Source organism: Centroberyx affinis, unplaced genomic scaffold, assembly GCF_046629955.1.
Source record: "Centroberyx affinis isolate AG114_WGS23_722 - 3 ecotype Tasmania unplaced genomic scaffold, CSIRO-AGI_Caff_v1 ptg002327l_1, whole genome shotgun sequence".
Lineage (NCBI taxonomy): Eukaryota > Metazoa > Chordata > Actinopteri > Beryciformes > Berycidae > Centroberyx > Centroberyx affinis.
Genome location: NW_027280595.1, coordinates 271804 through 296597, shown reverse-complemented (window position 1 = coordinate 296597; position 24794 = coordinate 271804). Strand labels below are relative to the sequence as shown.

General features: G+C 41.6%; 3 protein-coding genes and 1 long non-coding RNA gene across 5 annotated transcripts; 2 read left to right on the top strand and 2 right to left on the bottom strand.

Moving 5' to 3' along the window:
• The first annotated feature begins 480 nt into the window (after window positions 1-480).
• Window positions 481-12946, top strand: LOC139655789 (tripartite motif-containing protein 16-like). Of its 2 annotated transcripts, XM_071533161.1 has the most exons (3): window positions 481-497; window positions 5799-7444; window positions 12739-12946. In XM_071533161.1, the coding sequence occupies exons 1-3, from the start codon at window positions 481-483 to the stop codon at window positions 12810-12812; spliced, it is 1737 nt and encodes a 578-aa protein (XP_071389262.1). In that variant the 3' UTR covers window positions 12813-12946. The 2 variants fall into 2 exon arrangements, with proteins under 2 accessions (XP_071389262.1, XP_071389261.1); XM_071533160.1 differs by lacking the exon at window positions 481-497 and having other exon boundaries at window positions 5751-7444.
• LOC139655773 (gap junction delta-4 protein-like) lies at window positions 2174-3963 on the bottom strand. Its single transcript, XM_071533136.1, has 2 exons — window positions 3900-3963; window positions 2174-3327 (listed from the first exon to the last, which is right to left on the bottom strand). The coding sequence occupies exons 1-2, from the start codon at window positions 3961-3963 to the stop codon at window positions 2174-2176; spliced, it is 1218 nt and encodes a 405-aa protein (XP_071389237.1).
• Window positions 12947-16384: 3438 nt separating the features above from the next.
• On the bottom strand, window positions 16385-18407 carry LOC139655791 (uncharacterized). The gene is made up of 3 exons (XR_011696079.1): window positions 18285-18407; window positions 17796-17884; window positions 16385-16665 (listed from the first exon to the last, which is right to left on the bottom strand). It is a non-coding gene; the product is annotated as an uncharacterized lncRNA (long non-coding RNA).
• Window positions 18408-20020: 1613 nt separating this feature from the next.
• Window positions 20021-22969, top strand: LOC139655790 (tripartite motif-containing protein 16-like). The gene has a single exon (XM_071533162.1). The coding sequence runs from the start codon at window positions 20021-20023 to the stop codon at window positions 21677-21679; it is 1659 nt and encodes a 552-aa protein (XP_071389263.1). The 3' UTR covers window positions 21680-22969.
• Window positions 22970-24794: the final 1825 nt, after the last annotated feature.

Genomic DNA, 24794 nt, shown 5'->3' with positions numbered 1-24794 from the left:
GGCTGGGATTTTGCCAAGGACAAATAGCTTAGTTTTGTTTATGTGTGTGTGTGTGTGTGTGTGAGGTTAACGAGCTGAAGGAAGGTGAGCTAATATAGAAGACACACACACACACTCTGTCACTTCAGGGACACTGTTGTGTGTGCATGAATGTGTATGTGTGTATGTACATGAATGCATGTGTGTACACGAGTGCGTGTGTGTAGTATGGTGGTAACCCTGCTGAGTGGCAGTATGGATCTTGGAGAGGTGTGTGCGGGCGTGCATGCATGCGTGAGGATTGTGTGTGTGTGTGTGTGTGTGTGTGTGTAAGCATGTGTAGGGTCACCAGGTTTGTTTGTCTGTGATGTCGACCTGTTCACCTCCACCAGTGACATTACAATCCCTTTCCTCTGAGCACCGGCTCACTGGCCACCCTGGTAGCCTTTGTGCACCTCATAGCTGCCCCAAATGCTACAGTAGAAGAAGAATGATGTGGACATGAGGCATCTGTTAGGGTCACAGCTACACTGGAGGTAATGTATCTCAGGGTTTTGGAGGGGTGTGGGGGGTTGCAGTCAGCATAGGATTGAGCAGATTGTAGTTTTAGTTTCTCAGAGGCAAAGCTGCTCTGGAGGCAGAGCCAACAACTGTTTTGCAGAGCGGAAGTTGGCTAACCGGTGGATGTTGGCTAACTGGTGGAAGTTGGCCAACTGGCAAACTTGCACCCTGCCTTATAACACTGTTTGTTTTTTTCATTATGGAATTTCATTAGTCTGGGTTTTAGTATACTATTATGGTGGTGTAAATGCTGTTTCAGAGGATTTTCCACCCTGCCAAAGTTCAAATAGTCAAGGGAAACACTGAATCATTGTAATTTTGTTGGCATGCAGATGGTCAACACTGATGTACAGTATGTATCGTCCTTCAAAAAGCCTGATTAAAACCACAGTAGACGAGCCTTGTTTCCATGCATATCTTGGATACCTGATTTAATCAACAAAGCCTCAAAAGAGTAATTCAGTTACAGAAGCATCTTTGTCCCATGTAGGCTAAGTGTGTTGCGTGTCACAATATACTGTGTTTTCATGTGATGTCTGTCACTCACTCATTGATTCACAAAATACATTAATTCATAAGGTAATATCTGATCATACTGTATTCATTCATTCGTTCATTCATTCATTCAAGATCACTTTTGTATCATACAGATCCAGTGGTTGGGGTTAGCCATGCTAGCATAGTGAGTTGCTGTTGAGGTGAGGAGGTTGAAGGTCTTGCGTCATCTGAGCAGGTTTGGCTTAAGTCAGGTCATGGCTGGGTCGTGGGGGGGGTCAGGTGGGAGGTCAGAGGTCAGGTCAGTGTGTCTGTTGTGGCTGAACAGCTGAGTGCTGTAACTACTGCTTCGTCAAGGTCAGCCTGCATTTTTTTCAATGAGTCATTTTCTCATAACAAAACAGAAACAGCTTGAGGTATGTGTTAAACAAATACACTGCAGTGTAAAAATGTAATACAACCACATCAGTAACAATATGGGAATCAGTTGCATTCTGCCGCACAAAAATTGGCAGCTGTTGCATTAAGATCCACAACTTGCTTCACTTAGTAAGCATGCATCAAGAAAAACTACATATCAATGCTGTCACATGAAAACTTTGTATCTCTAAAATGGTTTGAGGGTTGAGAGAACCTGGCTGAATTTCCATCCATTTTTGAAATGGATTTCACAAATCCTTGGGGCCAATCACTAAAACTGGAGATACAAGGTTATCATGAAACAGCTATGTGCAAAAGGCAGCAAGAGAATTATATAAGCAGATCTATTATGGTCTATATTTTGCTTCCCTGTGTAAACTTGCATATATAATCCAAAATCTACAAAAGGAGCTAAAAGCATCATATCATGGTTTGGTTTGGTTTGGTTGAGTGACATGTATTCCCCATCGACCCTTGAAACCTGCTAAAAAACCCTTGTATGCTTACAAAAATATAAGGGCTTCAATTAATATATAAGCATTATTTACTTAATTCTTAGCAAAACTTCCTTTATGGAATAAATTAAACTCTATATATGCACTCATGCTCTAAAAATGTAGTTCATGCAAAATATCCTGTACATCCGATGGATGTAGTTTTTGTCCAGGAGTGATAGATCTCCACCCTCAGCCGATCTCCTTTTCTCCTGTCCTGTCCCTTACACCCAAGCCCGCTTGTCCTGAGATTCGCTGCTGTCAGACTGTTGGCCTGAGCCTGTACCCACTGGGGTGTACTGGCCCGGCTTTTTGCCACCTATGGGTGTAGGCACCCTGGGGCTTGGTGGTGGTCCTCTGTCTGGGCGAGGGGATAAAGGTGGTTTGTTGAGGTGGCTGTGGAGGACGAAGTGACTCGGCAGCGGAGCACACATGGGAGTGGGTGAGCGAGGCACTTCCACCTTAGCATCTTTGCATTCTGGACTCTTCTCATCAGTAGATACACCAGCCTTAAGGATGGTCCCACCATTCAACTTTGCATGGGGTAATGCACCATTTGGCCCATTGCTAGCAATGATTTTTTCATCTTTGACATCGTTCTTTAAGCTTCCACTGGGGACGGTTCTCTTGGTCAAAAGGACGTCGGTGTCTTCAGCCCCGCTTGTAGTTGTAAACACACTGCTCTGCTCCCCTTTACTCATCTCCTCCATCAGCATCTCCCTCTTCCTCTTCCATCTCACCATCACCTTCATGGAGCTCGCCAGGTCAACCAAACTTAGTAGAATGGACAAGGAGGCGACACCCAGCATGAAGTTGAGCATCAAGGTCTTCTCAGTTGGTCTGGAGATGTAGCATTCAACCCCCGATGTACAGGGAGCCTCGTAACACAGGAAGCTCTTCGGAATGGAAAAACCAAAGAGGAAGAACTGGCCTGCACCGAAAACCGTTTCCAGCAGGATCCGTAGAATCACAACCAGGAGGTAAGCGCAGTGGAAGCGTGGCGTCGCCCAATCACGTGGGAGGTCATGAAGTGGAGCTTTGTTGAGGGACATTTCTCTGGAGCAGCTTGAGTTCTCGAGTGTAAAAGGAGAAGTCCCTCGACTCCTGTCGCAGTAGTAGGCTCCGAAATTGTGGTTTGACAAAACTTTATGCGTAACGTAAGTCGCAAACATCACATGAGGAAGACAGATAAGAATAAGGTGGAACAGCCAGAGGCGGAAGACGGAGACAGGAGCAAATACATCGAAGCACACGTTAGAGCAGCCTGGCTGGATGGTGTTGCAGACAAATCTCTCCTGCTCATCACTGAAGAGCGTGAAGCCGGCCAGCAGGAGGACCAGCAGCCGTAAAACCAGCATCAGCATCCACCAGGTTTTGCCTGTAATGGACAAAAGAGGACCAAGTCATATTTAATGACTGCTTACTAGATTAGATGACAATGAATATTTAATGATCCCCATGGAGAAGAACATATCAAGAAAAAATATATGACAGATATATGACAGAAAAGTATGAAACTATGATAGATATAACCATACATGATTTACATGTATGGGTCAAATATAAAAAAAATGGAGACAGAGAAAATAGAAAATATACACACAATATGGGTGTTTACAAAGATATGAAAATAAATAATAGGTATATAAATAAAATATATATACAGAAAAATAATTATATAAATCATTATGTATCATAAGGAAGCACATTTTTTATGTAAGAGCTGACTCAGACACTAAGAGTTCACAGTTATTAGAAATATAACTAAACACAACCAGAATCAAAATATTATTTTTATATGCTTTTCAGATTACAGCATATTCATATAGATACATCTTTATGTTAACACATTGAGTTTTGATTGCCGTAATGTAGAAAGGACAGTGCTAAATTGGTACTCCTTTATTGTAAATATTTTTAATCTGATCAAGCAAACTTTAAGGAACCTACCCATGAAGGAGACGTTGTGACTGATAGTGATGAAGAGTACGTCTACCGCTCCCATCTTCCTCATTGTTCAACCCTAACCCAGATCCCATAGAAACCAAGTCAAAACACTCCCGAAGACTCCCCTTTTTAAAATGACAAATCCGAATGGACTCGATTTGAGATCCAGGAGAGGTTCCGGTGTGGCTGTCCCGCTCAACGCTGTACCAAAACTAAGTGCGAGTCTCCACAGCTCGCCACTAAATACAGTCACGTCTCATGTTGTGTTACTACCTCTCACTATTGGCAGCAGAGGCCAGGACCTGTGGAGCGAGCTATTCTTACCAGGCTGCCATCAAAGCATTGTTGGGATGTCGAGGTACCAGTCAACGTTACTGGAAGCAGGCATGTGGGGGAGCTTGTGAAGGACAATAGTAAACTTAAGTGGGACAGTGAAAAAACATTTTGTCTATTTAATTCACATTGAAGCAATACTCTACATCATTTTCTCTCAATCAATTTTATCTCAATACAGGTCTGTTTTACATTTACTGTTCTAAACACCCGGTGTCTGGTAGCTCTGGGAAAAATGTGGTTGATGTGTTTTGTTTATTTCAAAATATTTTCTTTGAAAAACAAGTAAGCAACTAGCAAATATCTCATAGGCTAACATGATTGTCATTTAAGGAAGGGTTAGTCTATCTATCTATCTATCTATTCTCAAATCATGTTTGGGATATTGGGACACATTACTAAAAAGTAAACGTAACATTAACAAAGTTTTTATTTGTTTTGTACTAGTACATAATATGCGTATTTCCATAAAAAAAATAGGTACAGTGAATAAGTCATGACCAATTGATAACATTTATATCAAATCTAGCTAAAGCTTATGCTATTTTCCTGACCTCATGCTTTTTGGGGTCGACTTTGGCTCTTTATCAATATGTGTTCTATGTCCTCCATGATGTTTTTTATGTAATATCTAACCGCTGAAGCACGATTCTGAAACAAGAGAACGAAAGGACGGATAAAGATCCTGGAGGTTTACTTGCCAGCCAAGGATGGATGGGATGGAGACTTGACCGACCCCACATGTGACATCACACCAATGAAGTCATGTGATGTCAATCATGTGGTTTCATTGCTAGGGCTCTGAGACAGAAGTTTAGATTTTCACTCGTCAGATCAGAAAATAAATGCTGCACAGCTAAACTATCCCAATATACCTGAATTCACCTTATTATTCGGTATTATTCGGATGTTTTGATAGTAAGCTGAAAAAATATGAGAAAACATATTCCACTGAATATAACAAGAGACGTTTCTCTCATTGACCTGAAGAGGAGGCGGCAAAGTTCATTTCGGGTCCCGATCAGTCTGCTTCACGAGAGAGAGAGAGAGAGAGAGAGAGACTAAAGGCAGATGGGGTGGGTGGGCAGGAAGGAAGGAGAAAGTTTGAGAACGAAGCAGAAAGAAAGAAAGACAGAGATTATGTAAGAGAGCCAATTATTAGTAAAATAGTAGTAGCAAAATCCGTCTTTTTAAGTTTAACTATTCCATTTTTATTTTTCATAATCTTTACTTCATACTGTAAACGAGGGCTAAGAAAACACACTGCCTCTTTAACACCACTGCTCTTCCTGGAACAAAGCAAAGTCTGATAACCCCTCCCTCGTCTTCATGATCTCAGATACAGCCAGTTCCATTCTGTCCAGATGTTTCCTGTTCCCTCTCCTTTCACAGATCTGCCAGTTTAAAGATGGGTGTAAACCACATGTTGTGAAGTACAAGAGCTGACAAGCCCATTCACTGCAGATTGGCAAATGAACATGAAGACAAGGAACAGATTTTTGGTTTGGACTGAAGCACAACTTTTATCCGTTGAGGGGAAATGAAACTATCTGACACACTGTTACTGAGAAGTGAAATGGCGCAGCAAGGAATTCAGCTGTACCAAGAGAATTTTTGCTGTTCGATCTGTCTGGATCTACTGAAGGATCCGGTGACTATTCCCTGTGGGCACAACTACTGCATGAGCTGTATTAAAGGCCACTGGGATGAAGAGGATCAGAGGAAAATCTACAGCTGCCCCCAGTGCAGAAAGACCTTCACACCAAGGCCTGATCTGGTGAAAAATACCATGTTTGCAAATTTAGTGGAGGAACTGAAGAAGACAGGACTCCAAGCTGCTCCTCCTGATCGCTGTTATGCCGGACCTGGAGATGTGGCCTGTGATGTCTGCACTGGGAGAAAGCTGAAAGCCCTCAAGTCCTGTCTGGTGTGTCTGGCCTCTTACTGTGAACAGCACCTCCAGCCTCACTATGAATCCTCTACCTTTGAAAAACACAAACTGGTCGACCCCTCCAAGAAGCTTCAGGAGAACATCTGCTCTCGTCATGATGAGGTGATGAAGATTTTCTGCCGTACTGATCAGCAGTGTATCTGTTATCTCTGCTCCATGGATGAACATAAAGGCCACGACACAGTCTCAGCTGCAGCAGAAAGGACTGAGAGGCAGAAAGAGCTCGGGGTGAGTCGGCAAAAAATCCAGGAGAGAATCCAGGACAGAGAGAAAGACGTGAAGGTGCTTCAACAGGAGGTGAAGGCCATCAATCTCTCTGCTGATAAAGCAGTGGAGCACAGCGAGAATAACTTCACTGAGCTGGTCCGTCTCATTGAGAAAAGAAGCTCTGATGTGAAGGAGCAGATCAGATCCCGGCAGAAAGCGGAAGCAAGTCGGGCCGAAGAACTTCAGGAGAAGCTGAAGCAGGAGATTGCTGAGCTGAGGAGGAAAGACGCTGAGCTGGAGCAGCTCTCACACACAGAGGATCACACCCATTTTCTACAGACTTACCCCTCGCTGTCAAGTCTCAGTGAATCTACAGACTCACCCAGCACCAATATCCGTCCTCTGCACTACTTTGAGGATGTGACTGCAGCTGTGTCAGAGGCCAGAGATAAACTACAGGGCATTCTTACAGAAGAATGGCCCAAGATCTCACTGACAGTGACTGAAGTGGATGTTTTACTGCCTCAACCAGAGCCCAAGACCAGAGCTGAATTCTTACAATATTCACATCAAATCACACTGGATCCAAACACAGCAAACACACGTCTGTCTTTATCTGAGGAGAACAGAAAAGCAACATTGATGGGAGCAGAACAGTTATATTCTAGTCACCCAGACAGATTCATTGAATGGTGGCAGGTCCTGAGTAGAGAGGGTCTGGCTGGACGTTGTTACTGGGAGGTGGAGTGGAGTGGGAGGGGAGTTTCAGTAGCAGTCGCATATAGGGATATTAGCAGAACAGGGAAGACTGATGAATGCCAATTTGGATGCAATGACAAGTCTTGGGCATTAGATTGTTACAAAGATAGATATGAATTCAAACACAACAATATCACAACTCCCATCCCAGTCCCTCCGTCCTCCAGAGTAGGAGTGTACCTGGATCACAGAGCAGGTATTCTGTCCTTCTACAGCGTCTCTGAAACCATGACTCTCCTCCACAGAGTCCAGACCACATTCACTCAGCCTCTCTATCCTGGATTTTGGCTTCCAAATCGTAGGGGAGACACTGCTGAGTTGTGTAAGTTCAAGTAGATCGGAATTATTCAGCAGTAATGTGCAAGATTCAATTTTTTTTATTTTGTCTCCATTCTTAATGCTAAGCACTCATTGCTGTGCTGTTTTTGCGCTGCACTCTTCCCAGAGATCACCTGTCAATCAAACAGAGTGTCCAGTACTGTGACTGTGACTGTACTACAGTGTTGATTACGTTTTAGTTTCTGTAGGTGTCGCTCTTTTCTTTGTCTGTTCAGCCATGGTTTGTATCGCTGCTCATGCTAACTACCCAGTTCTTCTTCTATTGATTCAAAACAAACCAGAAATGTAAAATGCATCACTTCCTGTGCAGCAGTGGATTTTTTGCCATGAAAGAGCTACCAGACACCAGGGCCCTCATTTATCAATCTACCGTAGAAACCAGCGCAGAGCCGAGCGCAGAAATCATCTTACGACAGGGTTCACGTGTGATTCATGAAACGTTCGTATCTCGTCAATCACAGCGTAAGAATGATCGGGCGTTGATAAATGTGGAGGCTGAAAACAATCATCATTTAAATATCACGCCCCTAAATATTCTCGATTTAGAGGCCTCGCCCCCAAAGTTTACGACATGGAGAGGCGTAACACGTCCAAGAAGAGAAACTTCTCCGGCCTCAAAATAGAAACTCTAACGTCCCAAGTCCAATTGACCCAATTAGTTCTATTTGGCAGCCTGAAAAGTCATCAAAGGAAGTCGGAAAAATGCAGTATGGAAAGAAATCACTGCTGCGGTCAACAGCGATCAACAATCGAACTCCAGCTGAGGTTTGAATATTTAATTTATACATCCGTGATATTTATAGCCTATATATATAATAGTAGCCTAATATAAAGCTTGTATCGCAATTCTTTACATTTAGGTGAAGAAAAAATGGTCAGACCTCAAACAAGTAGGCTATCTCAAAATGAAAGAGAAATTAATCTTAATTAATCACCAGAAAACTGTTAACACCGTTAATTGCAAACAATATGAAAATACCTATTTATGTTAGGGATAGGTTGTATGACACATAGTTGATGTAGGCCTTTACAAAATAGAATATTTTGCCATAGGCTACATATTTTTAAGTGATGAATATGTGGCTGCATATGCTTAGATGCCAGTCAGAATATATGGTCTAATAACAATTCTCCGACTCAGCCAGATTTACTATGCTGCACCGCAAGTCCATGCTGACGCCAGAACTTGCTACACGAGTTGAGACTTGACGTGAGATTTGATCGTAGCCTCCGCTCACGTCCAAATTGATAAATGCCGAGCTTTGCGTGGAAATGACCGTACGCCCAGTTTTCTGTCGTACGTTCGTTTCATAAATGAGGGTCCAGGTGTTTAGAACAGACAATGTAAAAGGCTTCATGAACTGGATATAGGTTGAATTACTTTTATGTTATATCAGTCGATGATTGGGAGTGCCCAAATGGACATTTATTCATATGAAAAACTAAACTGTTGTGTGGTCTGTATAGTTCTTATCTTTGTTTCATATTTGTATTGCTGCTTTAATATTTTCTGCTGATTCTGTTCCACTGCATGGGCCTTAATGGAGCCAGCACTAGAAGTCTTTCCTTTATTACGGATGAATAGGGTGAATTGGGACAGTTTAACTTTGCAGCGTTTATCTTCTGGTCTGACAAGTGAAAATCTAAATCTAAATCTTCTCATGAAAGAAAGCACAGAGACGCCTCCTGTCATTTTCAGATGCTTCATGTCTCATGTGTGATTAATTAAGACACAGCGGTTCATTTTCCAACCTGTAACCACCGGCTCTGTACTGCAGACTACAGCGCTGCTCGGACGTGATGTGTCGTTCTCGCAATGAATCTTGGGAATTTCAATTCATTTTCATCTCGTCGGTCAAGTCTCCATCCAAAGCATCCTCGGCTGGCAAGGAAACTTCTGGGATCTTTATCCATCCTTTTGTTGTTTTGTTTTGGAATCGTGCTTCAGCGGTTAGATATTACATAAAGCTTGTCATGGAGGACATAAACACATATTGATAAAGAGCCAAAGTCGACCCCAAAAGGCATGAGGTCAGGAAAACAACATAAGCTTTAGCTAGTTTTGATATAAAGGTTATACAATTGTCATATATAATATAATGTATATATTTTTTACAGAAATACACATATGATGTACTACTGCAACAAAATAAATAAAATGTTTGTTCGTATTATGTTTACATTTTAATAAAATATCCCAATGTCCCAAACCCCATGGTTTGGGAATTTAGACATTGACAATAAGATTGTCCTTCATTCTTCATTCTTCATTGGACTCTTGATTCCACATCTGCTCTGAACATTAAGCACTTTGTGTTTTGGGGGGGGAACTGGCTCAGTTATACTGTAGAAAAGAGTTACTCCCCCTAAGACTCGGTTTCCCATGATCCTCTGCTCCCTCCCACTTGAACTTTCACCTACCACCTCACCTCACTGCCAAGTTGTGGATGATTAGGACTGATGCACTGAGTTTGTTCCTTTGTCTCAGAACTTGTTCCAACAACTTCTGAATTAACAGCATTGCCACTGCCTTAAATATATAATATAATAATAATAGACTTTATTTATATAGCACTTTTCTAAACAATGTTACAAAGTGCTTTACAAAAGAAAAGAAAACCAGACAAGGCAGATACAATGAGAATAAGGCCGAAGGGCTTGAGCACTGAGGAAGTAAGGACAATAAAATGAATAAGATCAAATAAATAGAAGCAGTAGAAACAGTATAACATGAAAACATATATCAAACATTTCCAAAGGCTTTCACAAAAAGAAACGTTTTAAGAAGAGATTTAAAAGAAGCTAGCGAGTTAGTTTGTCTGAGTTCAGTGGGCAGAGAGTTCCATAGAGTGGGGGCTCTAATAGCAAAAGCCCGATCACCCTTTGTCACAAACTGTGACCTGGGAGTAACCAGCAGGGGTCCATCCGCGGATATTAATGGTCCAGAGGGCATATACCAAGTCAATAAATCAGAAATGTATTTCGGGGCAAGGCCATTTAAGGCCTTAAAAGTCTTTTTGTAGATCAGCAACTGATAAAAATGACCTAATTTTAGAGATTATCCTGAGCTGGAAGAAACATGACTGAACAACATTTTTGACTTGATCATCAAAACAGAGGTTAGCATCAAATATTACTCCTAGATTCCTAGCAGCCTGCGTAATATATGACAAATGTAAGTGATTATTTTCTCTTTGAATTGTGTTAAAGGTTAATGGTAAAGACATTTTGATTTTCATGTATATTTGTTAATGGATATCTGATTCCTGTTGGATGCACTAAACAGGTGTTTAGATATGTCAACTGTAATCATTATTGGCAGTTATTATTTATAGTTGGTGTTATTCTTGGTTATTTTATAGTCTAAACAGTATCTTTAGGTAAGTGACAGTTTAATTTATTCAATATTAATAATTCCTCAGGTTCCTGTAGTAATGTGCACTTATGAATTTATATATATTATTTGAATTGAATATTGAATTTGATTGAGGTGGATTATTGTATTTATTGACTATTGTATTCCTTTTTTCTTGATTTGTATTGCAGAACCACACACAGACATACAGTATATACAACATACACCACAAATAAACTTTGATTCATCGAACTGGACTGTGGGACATTTTTTTAAATAAGACCTGACCGTGGTGGTCATAGTCTCCTGAACACCACTTTCTAACATATACGGTCATGTCAGTTTCACATTTTCTCTAGCAGGACTGATAGACTTCCTGGAATGAATACAGAAAAAAAATAATCTTTAAACTTCTAAATCTAAACTTTATTCATTTTTGCAAACATTCACTTTGTTCACACATCCAATCACTAAAACCGGGTAAAGGACTCTGGTTCAATCTTTCCATCTAAATATTCACTTCTTCCACACAATCAATCTGTTAAACCAGTATGTCAGCACTGTGGAGGAAAACAATGCATGCTCTCGCTATTGACTATGATAATGATGATTACATTTGTAGTTCACTTTTCTTAATAAGGATACAAACTGCCAGGAACAAAATCAACATAAAAACAACTATTCAGCTGTAATAAAGGAAAGACCTCTAGTGCTGGCTCCATTAAGGCCCATAAAGTGGAACAGAATCAGCAGAAAATATTAAAGCAGCAATACAAATATGAAACAAAGTTAAGAACTATACAGACCACACAACAGTTTAGTTTTTCATATGAATAAATGTCCATTTGGGCACTCCCAATCATCGACTGATATAACATAAAAGTAAATCAACCTATATCCAGTTCATGAAGCATTTTACATTGTCTGTTCTAAACACCTGGTGTCTGGTAGCTCTTTCATGGCAAAAAATCCACTGCTGCACAGGAAGTGATGCGTTTTACATTTCTGGTTTGTTTTGAATCAATAGAAGAAGAACTGGGTAGTTAGCATGAGCAGCGATACAAACCATGGCTGAACAGACAAAGAAAAGAGCGCCACCTACAGAAACTAAAACTTAATCAACGCTGTAGTACAGTCACAGTACTGGACACTGTTTGATTGACAGGTGATCTCTGGGAAGAGTGCAGCTCAAAAACACCACAGCAATTAGTGCTTAGCATTAAAGATGGAGACAAATTTTTAAAAAAAATTGAATCTCGCACATTACTGCTGAATAATTCCGATCTACTTGAGCTTACACAACTCAGCAGTGTCTCCAGTACAATATCGAAGCCAAAGTCCAGGATAGAGAGGCTGAGTGAATGTGGTCTGGACTCTGTGGAGGAGAGTCATGGTTTCAGAGATGCTGTAGAAGGACAGAATACCTGCTCTGTGATCCAGGTACACTCCTACTCTGGAGGACGGAGGGACTGGGATGGGAGTTGTGATATTGTTGTGTTTGAATTCATATCTATCTTTGTAACAATCTAATGCCCAAGACTTGTCATTGAATCCAAATTGGCATTCATCAGTCTTCCCTGTTCTGCTAATATCCTTATATAAGACTGCTACTGAAACTCCCCTCCCACTCCACTCCACCTCCCAGTAACAACGTCCAGTCAGACCCTCTCTACTCAGGACCTGAAACCATTTAGTGAATCTGTCTGGGTGACTAGAATATAACTGTTCTGCTCCCATTAATGTTGCTTTTCTGTTCCCCTCAGATAATGACAGATATGTGTTCGCTGTGTTTGGATCCAGTGTGATTTGATGTGAATATTGTAAGAATTCAGCTCTGGTCTTGGACTCTAGTTGAGGCGGTAAAACATCCACTTCAGTCACTGTCAATGTGATCTTAGGCCAGTCTTCTCTAAGGATGTCCTCTAGTTTATGTTTCGCCTCTGACACAGCTGCAGTCACATCCTCAAAGTAGCGCAGCGGACGGATATTGGTGCTGGGTGAGTCTGTAGATTCACTGAGACTTGACAGCGAGGAGTAAGTCTGTAGAAAATGGATGTGATCCTCTGTGTGTGGGAGCTGCTCCAGCTCAGCGTCTTTCCTCCTCAGCTCAGCAATCTCCTGCTTCAGCTTCTCCTGAAGTTCTTTGGCCCGACTCGCTTCCGCTTTCTGCTGGGATCTGATCTGTTCCTTCACATCAGAGCTTCTTTTCTCAATGAGACGGACCAGCTCAGTGAAGATCATCTCGCTGTCCTCCACTGCTTTATCAGCAGAGAGATTGATAGCCTCCACCTCGTGTTGAAGCACCTTCACATCTTTCTCTCTGTCCTGGATTCTTTGCAGGATTTTTTGATGACTCACCCCGAGCTCTTTCTGCCTCTCAGTACTTTCTGCTGCAGCTGAGACTGTGTCGTGGCCTTTATGTTCATCCATGGAGCAGAGATAACAGATACACTGCTGATCAGTACGGCAGAAAATCTTCATCACCTCATCATGAAGAGAGCAGATGTTCTCCTGAAGTTTCTTGGAGGGGTCGATCAGCTTGTGTTTTTCAAAGGTAGAGGATTCATAGTGAGGCTGGAGGTGCTGCTCACAGTAAGAGGCCAGACACACCAGACAGGACTTGAGGGCTTTCAGCTTTCTCCCAGTGCAGACATCACAGGCCACATCTCCAGGTCCGGCATAGCAGCGATCAGGAGGAGCAGCTTGGAGTCCTGTCTTCTTCAGTTCCTCCACTAAATTTGCAAACATGGTATTTTTCACCAGATCAGGCCTTGGTGTGAAGGTCTGTCTGCACTGGGGGCAGCTGTGGATTTTCTTCTGATCCTCTTCATTCCAGTGGTCTTTAATACAGCTCATGCAGTAGTTGTGTCCACAGGGAATAGTCACTGGATCCTTCAGTAGATCCAGACAGATCGAACAGCTAAAATTGTCTTGGTCCAGCTGAATTCCTTGCTGCGTCATTTCACTTCTCAGTAACAGTGTGTCTGATAGTTTCACTTTCCCTCAACGGATAAAAGTTGTGCTTCAAGCCAAACCAAAAATCTGTTCCTTGTCTTCCTGTTCATTCGCTGATCTGCAGTGAATGGGCTTGTCAGCTCTTGCACTTCACAACATGTTGTTTACACCCATCTATAAACTGCCAGATCTCTACACATCTGGACAGAATGGAACCGGCTGTATCTGAGACCAGGAAGAAGAGGGGGGGACATCGGGCTTTGCTTTGTTCCAGGAAGAGGAGCGGTGTTAAAGAGGCAGTGTGTGTTTAGCCCTCGTTTACAGTATGAAGTAAAGATTATGACAAATAAAAATTGAATAGTTAAACTTGGGGTCAATGGCCCCTCTCTCTCTATTCTCTATCCTTTCAGAGATTTTTGAAAAGTATGTGTTCATATTTGGTACAGGAGAGAAGGAAGTGTCTTTCACTTTCTATTTCTCCTGAGTCGCAGTTGCCTGCCTGTCTGTCTCACACTCTGCCTGTCTGTCTCACACTCTGCCTGCCTGTCTCACACTCTGCCTGTCTGTCTCACACTCTGCCTGCCTGCCTCACACTTTGCCTGCCTGTCTCACACTTTGCCTGCCTGTCTCACTCTGCCTGTCTGTCTCGCACTCTGCCTGTCTGTCTCACACTCTGCCTGCCTGTCTGTCTCACACTCTGCCTGTCTGTCTCACACTCTGCCTGCCTGCCTGTTTCACACTCTGCCTGCCTGTCTCACACTCTGCCTGCCTGTCTGTCTCACACTCTGCCTGCCTGTTTCACACTCTGCCTGCCTGTCTCACACTCTGCCTGCCTGTCTGTCTCACACTCTGCCTGCCTGTCTGTCTCACACTCTGCCTGCCTGTTTCACACTCTGCCTGTCTGTCTCACACTCTGCCTGCCTGCCTGTCTCACACTCTGCCTGACTGGCTGTCTCACACTCTGCCTGCCTGTCTGTCTCACACTCTGCCTGCCTGTCTGTCTCACACTCTGCCTGCCTGTCTCACACTTTGCCTGTCTGTCTGTCTCACACTCTGCCTGCCTGTCTCACACTCTGCCTGTCTGTCTCACACTCTGCCTGTCTGCCTCTATGGCAAGCTGCTGGTCGCTGAGTCTGTGCATCGTCAGCAGCTTCCTCTGTCTGGGCTGTTTGATTCTGATCAGATACTCGGCCAAATTGTAATTTGTTTTAAGGTTTTGGAAGCATTTAGGTTTGTTTATAAGTTTGATTTATTTTTGCCAATAGTGATTATATTCTTCTTGTGGTGTTTTTTCTATTTGTTTGAATTTTGTCAATGGTGGTTGTGTGGTTAGGTTTAGTTGGTGTTTTTTGGTCAGGTATTCCAAGGGGTCTCTCTCTGGGTGTCTCCTCCAGTGTGTCAGTGCAGTACTGTGGGGAGACTCTGGGCCGCTGTGTGCCAGGTGGCTCCAGAACGTAGCTGCTCTTTTCTCTATATGTACTAGCAGAGGGAATTTCCCATGATGCTCTGCTCTACAAGCCAATTTTGGACTCTTTCTGTGCCACCTAGTATGTTTTTGCAGAATTCCAAATGCAGAATTTCAGTCGGGCTTTTGTCCCAGGCTTCTGACCGTGGACCGAAAGAAACTCTGCCTCTTTCTCTTCTGAGTTCAATGAGAGAAACCAATCAAGTTATATTTAGTTGAATATGTTTTCTCTGTAATTATAAGCTTACTATGAAAACATCTGAATAATATTCTAATGTTTTCATAGTAGGCTTACAGGCACGAGAGAGAGAGAGAGAGAGAGAGAGAGAGAGAGAGAGAGAGAGAGAGAGAGAGAGAGAGAGAGAGAGACTATTGATTCTCATATGATGGAGTGCTAACCCAGCACACATACACACTCACACATGCACACACAGACGCACACACACACACACTCTGTACCTTCATGCTTTGGCAACATTGTTTGTAAATAAAACAAAATATATCTTTTTAAATACCCCAAGTTCAACTATCCCATTTTTATTTGTCATAATCTTCACTTCATACTATAACTACAGCTAAACACACGCTGCCTATTTAACACCACACTGTAAAAACGAACACGTTGGCTCAACTTAAAAAAATAAGTAACCCGGCTGCCTTAAAATCTTGATTTGAGAGAGCTAAGGATGTCTAGTTCTTTCCACTTCCATGTAAGTTCCTACCACTCACAATAATAAGTTAGAGTGACTAATCTGAAACTGATAAACAGTTAGATCAACTTGATATTTAAAGTTCAATCAATAACATTTTTAGTACTACTAACAAGGAAATTCAAGTTGTAGGAACTAAATGCCTAGTTTAGGTGACATTACATTATGAGTCAAACCAACAAACATGTATTTCTATCTTCTGTTGCACAAACAAGGAAACATAAGTTATTTCAACTAAGCACCTTAGTTTAATCAACATAATATTTTAAGGCAGCCAGGTTACTTTTTCCAGTATAAGTTGGCCTAACTGGCAATCTTAAGTTTGATCAATACCTTGAATAGCATTATTTGCCAAGTCAACTAAATCACTTATTTTCTAACAGGACTGAGTGGAATGCATTCATAAACAAGAAATCACTTAAAAAAAAAAATAGTATTTATTTTGATTCAAGTTCATAACAAATGTTTTGTTTTTTTTTCCAAATCAGAGTTCAGGCATTATAAGATTCTTAACAACATGCAGAAAAATGCCAAATCTTAAAAGATTTTTTCAAATTGAGAATCCTCTCCTCCAGGATCACAGCAAAGTTAACGGCGTCCTTGGCGAGCAGGTCTTGTTCACCTCCAGGCTCTTTAGTGATGAAGAGTAGGCCAACGTCCACTCCCTTCACAGCTTCCTCCTCCGAATCAGTAGCCTAAAGATCATTATGTATTAAATTATTGTGTGTGTACCATTTTCCAAACTTCATCATGTAAAGACTCTGGCACAACAAGGACAGCATTATGATATATCCTCAAATTAACACCAAATGACTACTCCGAAGGAGAGCGATATGATACATTTTTATATTAACACAGAGACTAGAGTTAAAACCCTTTAACGAGGAGAGAAAACACATGTCCCTTTTTCATGAGAAAATAAATAGTTGTAAGACACAGAGTCTATATGTCTTTTTTTATCACTGTCCCTCATTGTATTGTGTAATGGCCGTTACATCCATTGGGTGACAGCGCAAAAAACAAAGTCCACCACAAGACTGTAAAAAAACAAAAGTCGACTGGTGCCGCTCCATGGTCTAAAACATCCCTCATCTTAACATGGAGTGTGAATGAATGAATGACTGACTGAATTTGTAGGTAAATAAAATATTTTCAATTTCTAGACAGTTGATCACATGTACCATCAGGTTATAGGTAAATGTCATGTAGATGTCATGTAAAAACATATTTGCTGTAAAGCTGCCTGATTAGGGTATAAAAGCTAGCGCTGTAACTATATAAACAATGGCTGACTTAGTTACTGTTCTATGTAATGTTAGCAACATTTACTGAGTTAAAAATATTAATTCTGTATAGTCAATGATAAGTTATCCTAATCGCCTGATTAGCCAACAGAGAAAATAGAAACTGGAGAGGGTTTTTGTGGTCCTTGAAACTCAGTTTTAAAGAGTGACTACACACATGGTCATTTTGGTGCTCTAGTGGTTGATATATTGCCCCACACCAGTCTGTGATGTCAGAGTACCTTTTTTTTTCTAGACAGAAGTATACTGACATCACAGATTGGGGTGGGGCAGATTGTGGAGCAGGGTGAAAATATCAACCAATAGAGTACCAACATGACCGTGTGTAGTTAATCTCCACAGTGCGTGTGCCGTGGCTGTTCACTGTGTTTTACTCACTACCATTCAGGAACCTGCTGATTTTATTTTCTAGTCATATTATGCTTCAGTAAACCAGAAATATTAACATTTTACCTTTAAGAAAAAATAAATTCCATATGGATTTCTTAGTGTGCCCTTCAAAAGTGTTATGTGTAACGCACCTCTCAGACTTTGTGAAGTTGGAGGGATCCTTTCTCAGGTAGTGAGGCAGTCCAAGCAACACTGCAGCTCTGCTCTTCTGGTTGGAAGTCTATAACACAGAAGAACAGTAAAGGAAGACGCACTGTGTCCCAACTGTGGCAATCAAGACCTGAAGATGGAATGTAAGCATGCTTGTGTAGGTTATTTTTGACAGGATAAGTAACAAGAAGGTAAATAACAAAATACACAGGAGAAAAACACCTCAAACAAACTAAAGTCTGTCTGTCACTGCTCTAGCCGCGCTGTAAACACAGCTGGTGGACCTAAGCATCCGCAACCAGAACGTGATTTGAGCACCGATTGAGAACACACACGCAACTGAGCCAGCAGACATTTGTTAGTTTCTGATAATCACAAGGTAACATCGCCTCACGCTTACAAGTGATGTCACAACTTCAATCTCTGTTCAGTGGTGAGAAAGAATTTGATTAAGATCAGACTATCCTTACTTGAACATCAAGGGACTGAAGCAGACTGTGAAGCTTGGTCCTGCTGCTGGATCACACTCTGTACAACTCCAGCAGTGTTGGAAAATACTTGTCAAGTCCATCTAAGAAAGACTGGTGGAGATCAACAGAAACCAGAACTCTGCAGCAATCTGCAAAGAGAACAAGAAACTTCATCCAACAGGGGACGGGACAGGCTGCTCCAGACCACTCAATATGACCTCCAGCCCTGTAAAGAAAACAAGTCAATGTCAGATTGATATCTCCATATCTTGTGTAATTTCAGTCAAATCCACAATGTCATCCACAGCAAATACAGAATTACTGTTAATAAACTAAATTCAGCCTTTTAACAAATAAACCATCACTGACTAATATCATGCAGGGATAGACAATAAGTGAGAGCATTTTATCTTAATATCATCATAGATTAATTTAAACATCAATGCACTGACAAAGAGTGAAGCTTTGTAATGCAGCAGTAAACACATTGTTTTATATTATATCCATGTTAAGCTATCTGTTGATAAGCTTGCTAGATAAACAGTGGCTCTGTCCCAAATGGAAGAAAACATATTTTTGGTAGCATTTCTTGGTAGGAAGTGAAACTTTTCACGTTTTAGGTTGTCTCAAATGTATAGGATCCATAGAAAGCATCCTTTCAAGGGACCTAATTTTAGCCAATTTTGAGGGAAGCATGCCATGGTTCCTTTAGCAACTCTGATGTCCCATAAAATATTGCGACCCTGGGGGAAGAATGCAGTCAGTTGTTTCTAGAAAATTAATAAAATCGCAGCAGATGTTTTCCTTGTTGCCCCGGACTGGTTAACGTTCCCCAGCTGGTTACCGGTTAGTAAAAAATCGGTAACTTAATCAGTCAGGGGCAAGGAGGAAAATGTTCTGAACACAAATCAATGAGGAAAGAATTCTGTAGTTAGCTAGCTAGCTATAAATAATATGAGGATTTGGCAACAATTTTAACATTAGGTAGGATGGCACTGCATGTTGTAACTTACAAAAATATTTACCTGAAATGATTTGCTCTGTCTTGCTGTCCTCTCAAACTGCAATGATCCTTTTTTCTGGATGATGCATGTGGAGCAGGAGGGTATGTCCGTGTGGGCGTGTGTGGGTTGTCCAAGGCAGTTTTGCAGGGGCTACTACTCACACTTAATTGAGTCAACTCAGCAATTTAAGTTACCTGGACAGTTCTGATTTGACTGATGAGTTGACCACATTAAAACTTAAAATTTCAAGTAGGCCCAATGTTTTAGTCATTTTTAGTTGAACTGACTAAGGAAAAAGAATTGAGGTAACTAAAAGCCCAAATTCGTTTTTACAGTGCACTCCTCTTCCTGGAATAAAGCAAAGGCTGATAAACCCCCCCCCCATTCTGTCCAGATAATTCCCTGTTATTTTAAATGAGGGCTAAACAAACCCTGTTTCTTTGATACCGTGCCTTCTTCTGGTATGAAGCAGAACCTGATAACCCCTCCCTCTTCTTCCTGGTCTCTCTCAGATTGAGCTGTTTTCCTGTTCCCTCCCCTTTCACAGATCTGCCAGTTTAAAGATGGGTGTAAACAACATGTTGTGAAGCGTAGGAGCTGACAAGCCCATTCACTACAGATCAGCACATTAACATAAACACAAGGAACAGATTTTTGATTTGCATTGGAGCACAACTTTTACCCGTTGGAGAAAGTGAAACTATCAGACATTCACTGTCACTGAGAAGTGAAATGGCACAGCAAGGAATAGAAGACAATTTTTGCTGTGCGATCTGTCTAGATCTACTGAAGGATCCGGTGACTATTCCCTGTGGGCACAGCTACTGCATGAGCTGTATTAAAGGCCACTGGGATGAAGAGGATCAGAAGAAAATCTACAGCTGCCCAAAGTGCAGACAGACCTTCACACCAATGCCCGCTGTGGAGAAAAATATCATGTTTGCAAATTTAGTGGAGAAACTCAAAAAGACAGGACTCCAAGCTGCTCTTCCTGATCGCTACTATGCCGGACCTGGAGATGTGGCCTGTGATGTCTGCACTGGGAGAAAGCTGAAAGCCCTCAAGTCCTGTCTGGTGTGTCTGGCCTCTTACTGTGAGCAGCACCTCCAGCCTCACTATGATGCAGCTCCATTAAAGAAACACAAGCTGGTCGACCCCTCCAAGAAGCTTCAGGAGAACATCTGCTCTCGTCATGATGAGGTGATGAAGATTTTCTGCCGTAATGATCAGCAGTGTATCTGTTATCTCTGCTTCATGGATGAACATAAAGGCCACGACACAGTCTCAGCTGCAGCAGAAAGGACTGAGAGGCAGAAAGAGCTCGGGGTGAGTCATCAAAAAATCCAGCAGAGAATCCAGGACAGAGAGAAAGATGTGAAGGTGCTTCAACATGAGGTGGAGGCTATCAATCTCTCTGCTGATAAAGCAGTGGAGGACAGTGAGAAGATCTTCACTGAGCTGGTCCGTCTCATTGAGAAGAGAAGCTCTGATGTGAAGGAGCAGATCAGATCCCAGCAGAAAGCGGAAGCGAGTCGGGCCGAAGAACTTCAGGAGAAGCTGAAGCAGGAGATTGCTGAGCTGAGGAGGAAAGACGCTGAGCTGGAGCAGCTCTCACACACAGAGGATCACACCCATTTTCTACAGACTTACCCCTCACTGTCAAGTCTCAGTGAACCTACAGACTTTCCCAGCACCAATATCCGTCTTCTGCGCTACTTTGAGGATGTGACTGCGGCTGTGTCAGAGGCCAGAGATAAACTACAGGCCATTCTTACAGAGGAATGGCATAAGATCTCATGGACAGTGACTGAAGTGGAGGTTTCAACTCCACAACCAGAACCCAAGACCAGAGCTGAATTTTTACAATATTCACGTCAAATCACACTGGATCCAAACACAGCGAACACACGGCTGTCATTATCTGAGGGGAACAGAAAAACAACATTAATGGGAGAAGAACAGTTATATTCTAGTCACCCAGACAGACTCATTGAATGGTGGCAGGTCCTGAGTAGAGAAGGTCTGACTGGACGTTGTTACTGGGAGGTGGAGTGGAGCGGGAGGGGAGTTTCAGTAGCAGTCGCATATAGGGATATTATCAGAACAAGGAATACATGGTGGTTTGGTTGCAATGACACGTCTTGGGCATTAGATTGTTCCAATAGTTATCAATTCAGACATAACAAAATCACAACTTCCATCCCAGTCCCTCCGTCCTCCAGAGTAGGAGTGTACCTGGATCACAAGGCAGGTATTCTGTCCTTCTACTGCGTCTCTGAAACCATGATTCTCCTCCACAGAGTCCAGACCACATTCACTCAGCCCCTCTATACTGGATTTTGGCTTCCACGTTCTACTGGAGACACTGCTGAGTTGTGTAAACTCAAATAGATAGGAATTATTCAGCAATAAGGGGGCGTGTCCACCAACCGACCTGTTGAGCGCTTGAAGCGCTGGTGCTGAGCGCTTTGGCTGCATCAGGTGAGCGCTGAGACGACGTGTCCGGGAGTTGTTGCTATGCTAAAGTTAGCCTAGCTAACATTAGCTACAAAACGGCAGGATGCCGGCTCTTGGTCCCGCCCCTGCTTCATCCTCATTGGTTGGTAGAACTCTGAAGTGACATTGATGAGCGGTGCGCTTTAGAAAAGTTGAAATAGTTTCAACTCCAGAACAGGGTCCAGCGCTAGAGGTCATGTACCTGCTTTGAGTGAGGTCGTAGGTATTGAAAGCATAGCTTTTCCATAGGAAATAATGAAAGAAAGGCGTCCGCACTTTTTTCACAGGTCTTTGGTGGACACGGGGCCTAATGTGTGAGATTCTGGTTTTTATTGTTACGCTGTTGTTTTTTATTTTGTCTCCATCTTTGATGCTAAGCACTAATTTCTGTGGTGTTTTTGCGCTGCGCACTTCCCAGAGATCACCTGTCAATCAAACCGTGTCCAGCACTGTGACTGACTGTACTACAGCGTTGATTAAGTTTGAGTTTCTGTAGGTGGCGCTCTTTTCTTTGTCTGTTCAGCCATGGTGGCTATCACTGCTCATGCTAACTACCCAGTTCTTCTTCTATTGATTCCAAACAAACCAGAGATGTAAAATGCATCACTTCCTGTGCGGTAGAGGATTTTTCCCATGAAAGAGCCACCAGCCACCGGCTAGAACAACAAATGTAAAAGGTTTTATGACCTGGGAATAGGTTGAATCAATAATGTGTTATATCAGTAGGTGATGGAGAGTAGTCAACCAGACATTTATTCATATGAAAACAAACTGTTGTATGGTTTCTATATATATATTTTTTTAAATCTCTTTTTCATATTTATATTGTTGCTGTAATATTTTCTTATATTTCTGTTCCACTGCATGGGCCTTAATGGAGTCAGCAGTCTTCCCTTTATTATACCTAAATAGTTGTTTTTATGTTGATTTTGTTCCTGTCTGTTTGTATCCTTGTTAAGAAAAGTGAACTACAAATGTAATCATCATTATCATAGTCAATAGCGAGAGCATGCATTGTTTTCCTCCACAGTGCTGACATACTGGTTTAACAGATTGATTGTGTGGATGAAGTGAATATTTAGATGGAAATATTGAACCAGAGTCCTTTACCAGGTTTTAGTGACTGGATGTGTGAACAAAGTGAATGTTTGCAAAAATGAATAAAGTTTTCTTTTTTTACCAAGATTATTTTTTTTCTGTATTCATTCCAGGAAGTATATCAGTCCTGCTAGAGAAAATGTGAAACTAACATGACAGTATATGTTAGAAAGTGGTGTTCAGGAGACTATGACCACCATGGTACAACGGTCAGGTTGTATAAAAAAATGTCCGACAGTAATACAATAGTCAATAAACACAATAATCCACCTCAATCAAATTCAATATTCAATTAAAACATTCATAAGTGCATATTACTACAGCTCCCTGAAGAATTATTAATATTGAATTAAGTTAAACTGTCACTTACCTAAAGATACTGATTAGACTATAAAATAACCAAGAATAACACCAACTATGAATAATAACTGCCAATAATGATTACAGTTGACATATCTAAACACCAGTTCAGTGCATCCAACAGGAATCAGATATACATTGACAAATATACATAAAAATCAAAATGTCTTTACCATTAACACAATTCAAAGAGAAAATAATCACTTACATTTGTCATACACACACAATCTTTAAGGCAGTGGGAATGTTGTTAATTCAGAAGGTTGTTGGAACAAGTTCTGAGACAAAGGAACAAACTCAGTGCATCAGTCCTAATCATCCACAGCTTGGCGGTGAGGTGAAGTGGTAGGTGAAAGTTCAAGTGGGAGGGAGCAGAGGATCATGGGAAACTGAGTCCTAGGGGAGTAACTCTTTTCTACAGTATAACTGAGCCGATTCCCCCCCTAAAACACAACAAAGTGCTTAATGTTCAGAGCAGATGTGGAATCAAGAGTCAAATGAAGCACCAGTGAACCTCCACCAATGAAAAACACTTGAAGATGGTAAGAATGAAGGACAATCTTATTGCCAATGTATATCTAAATTCCCAAACCATGGGGCTTGGGATATTGGGATATTTTATTAAAATGTAAACATAATACGAACATTTTATTTATTTTGTTGCAGTAGTACATCATATGTGTATTTCTGTCAAAATATGTACATTATATTAGTTATGACAATTGTATAACCTTTATATCAAAACTAGCTAAAGCTTATGCTATTTTCCTGACCTCAAGCTTTTAGGGGTCGACTTTGGCTCTTTATCAATATGCGTTCTCGTGCGTTCTTATGCCCTCCATGACGCATTTTACGTAATATCTAACCGCCGAAGCACGATTCCAAAACAAAAGAACAAAAGGACGAAGGACAGATAAAGATCCCGGAAGTTCACTTGCCAGCCGAGGATGCATCGGCTGGAGACTTGACCGACGAGAAAATGAATTGAAATCCCCAAGATTCATTGCGAGAACGTGTCAGAGCAGCGCTGTAGTCTGCAGTACAGAGCCAGTTGTAACAGGTGGTAATATGAACAGCTGTGTCTTAATTACTCACACATGAGACATGAAGCATTTCAAAATGTCAGGAGGCGTCTCTGTGTTCACTTTCATGAGAAGATCTTTCTCTCCAAGACAACTTAGGAAGAACTTTCTCCACAATGTCACAAGTATCGACTTGGCATTCTTGGATTTGATAATGAGCCTTTGTGTTTGATGCTAGCCACACCCCCACATGTGACATCACACCAATAAAGTCATGTGATGCCGATCATGTCCTTTTATTGCTAGGACTGAGAGACAAAAGTTTAGATTTTCACTCGTCAGATCAGAAAATAAACGCTGCACAGCTAAACTATCCCAATATACCTGAATTCACCCTATTATTCGGATGCTTTGATAGTAAGCTTATAATCACAGAGAAAACATATTCAGCTGAATATAACAAGACAGGTTTCTCTCATTGACCTGAAGAGAAGGAGGTAAAGTTTGTTTTGGTTCCCCGATCAGTCTGT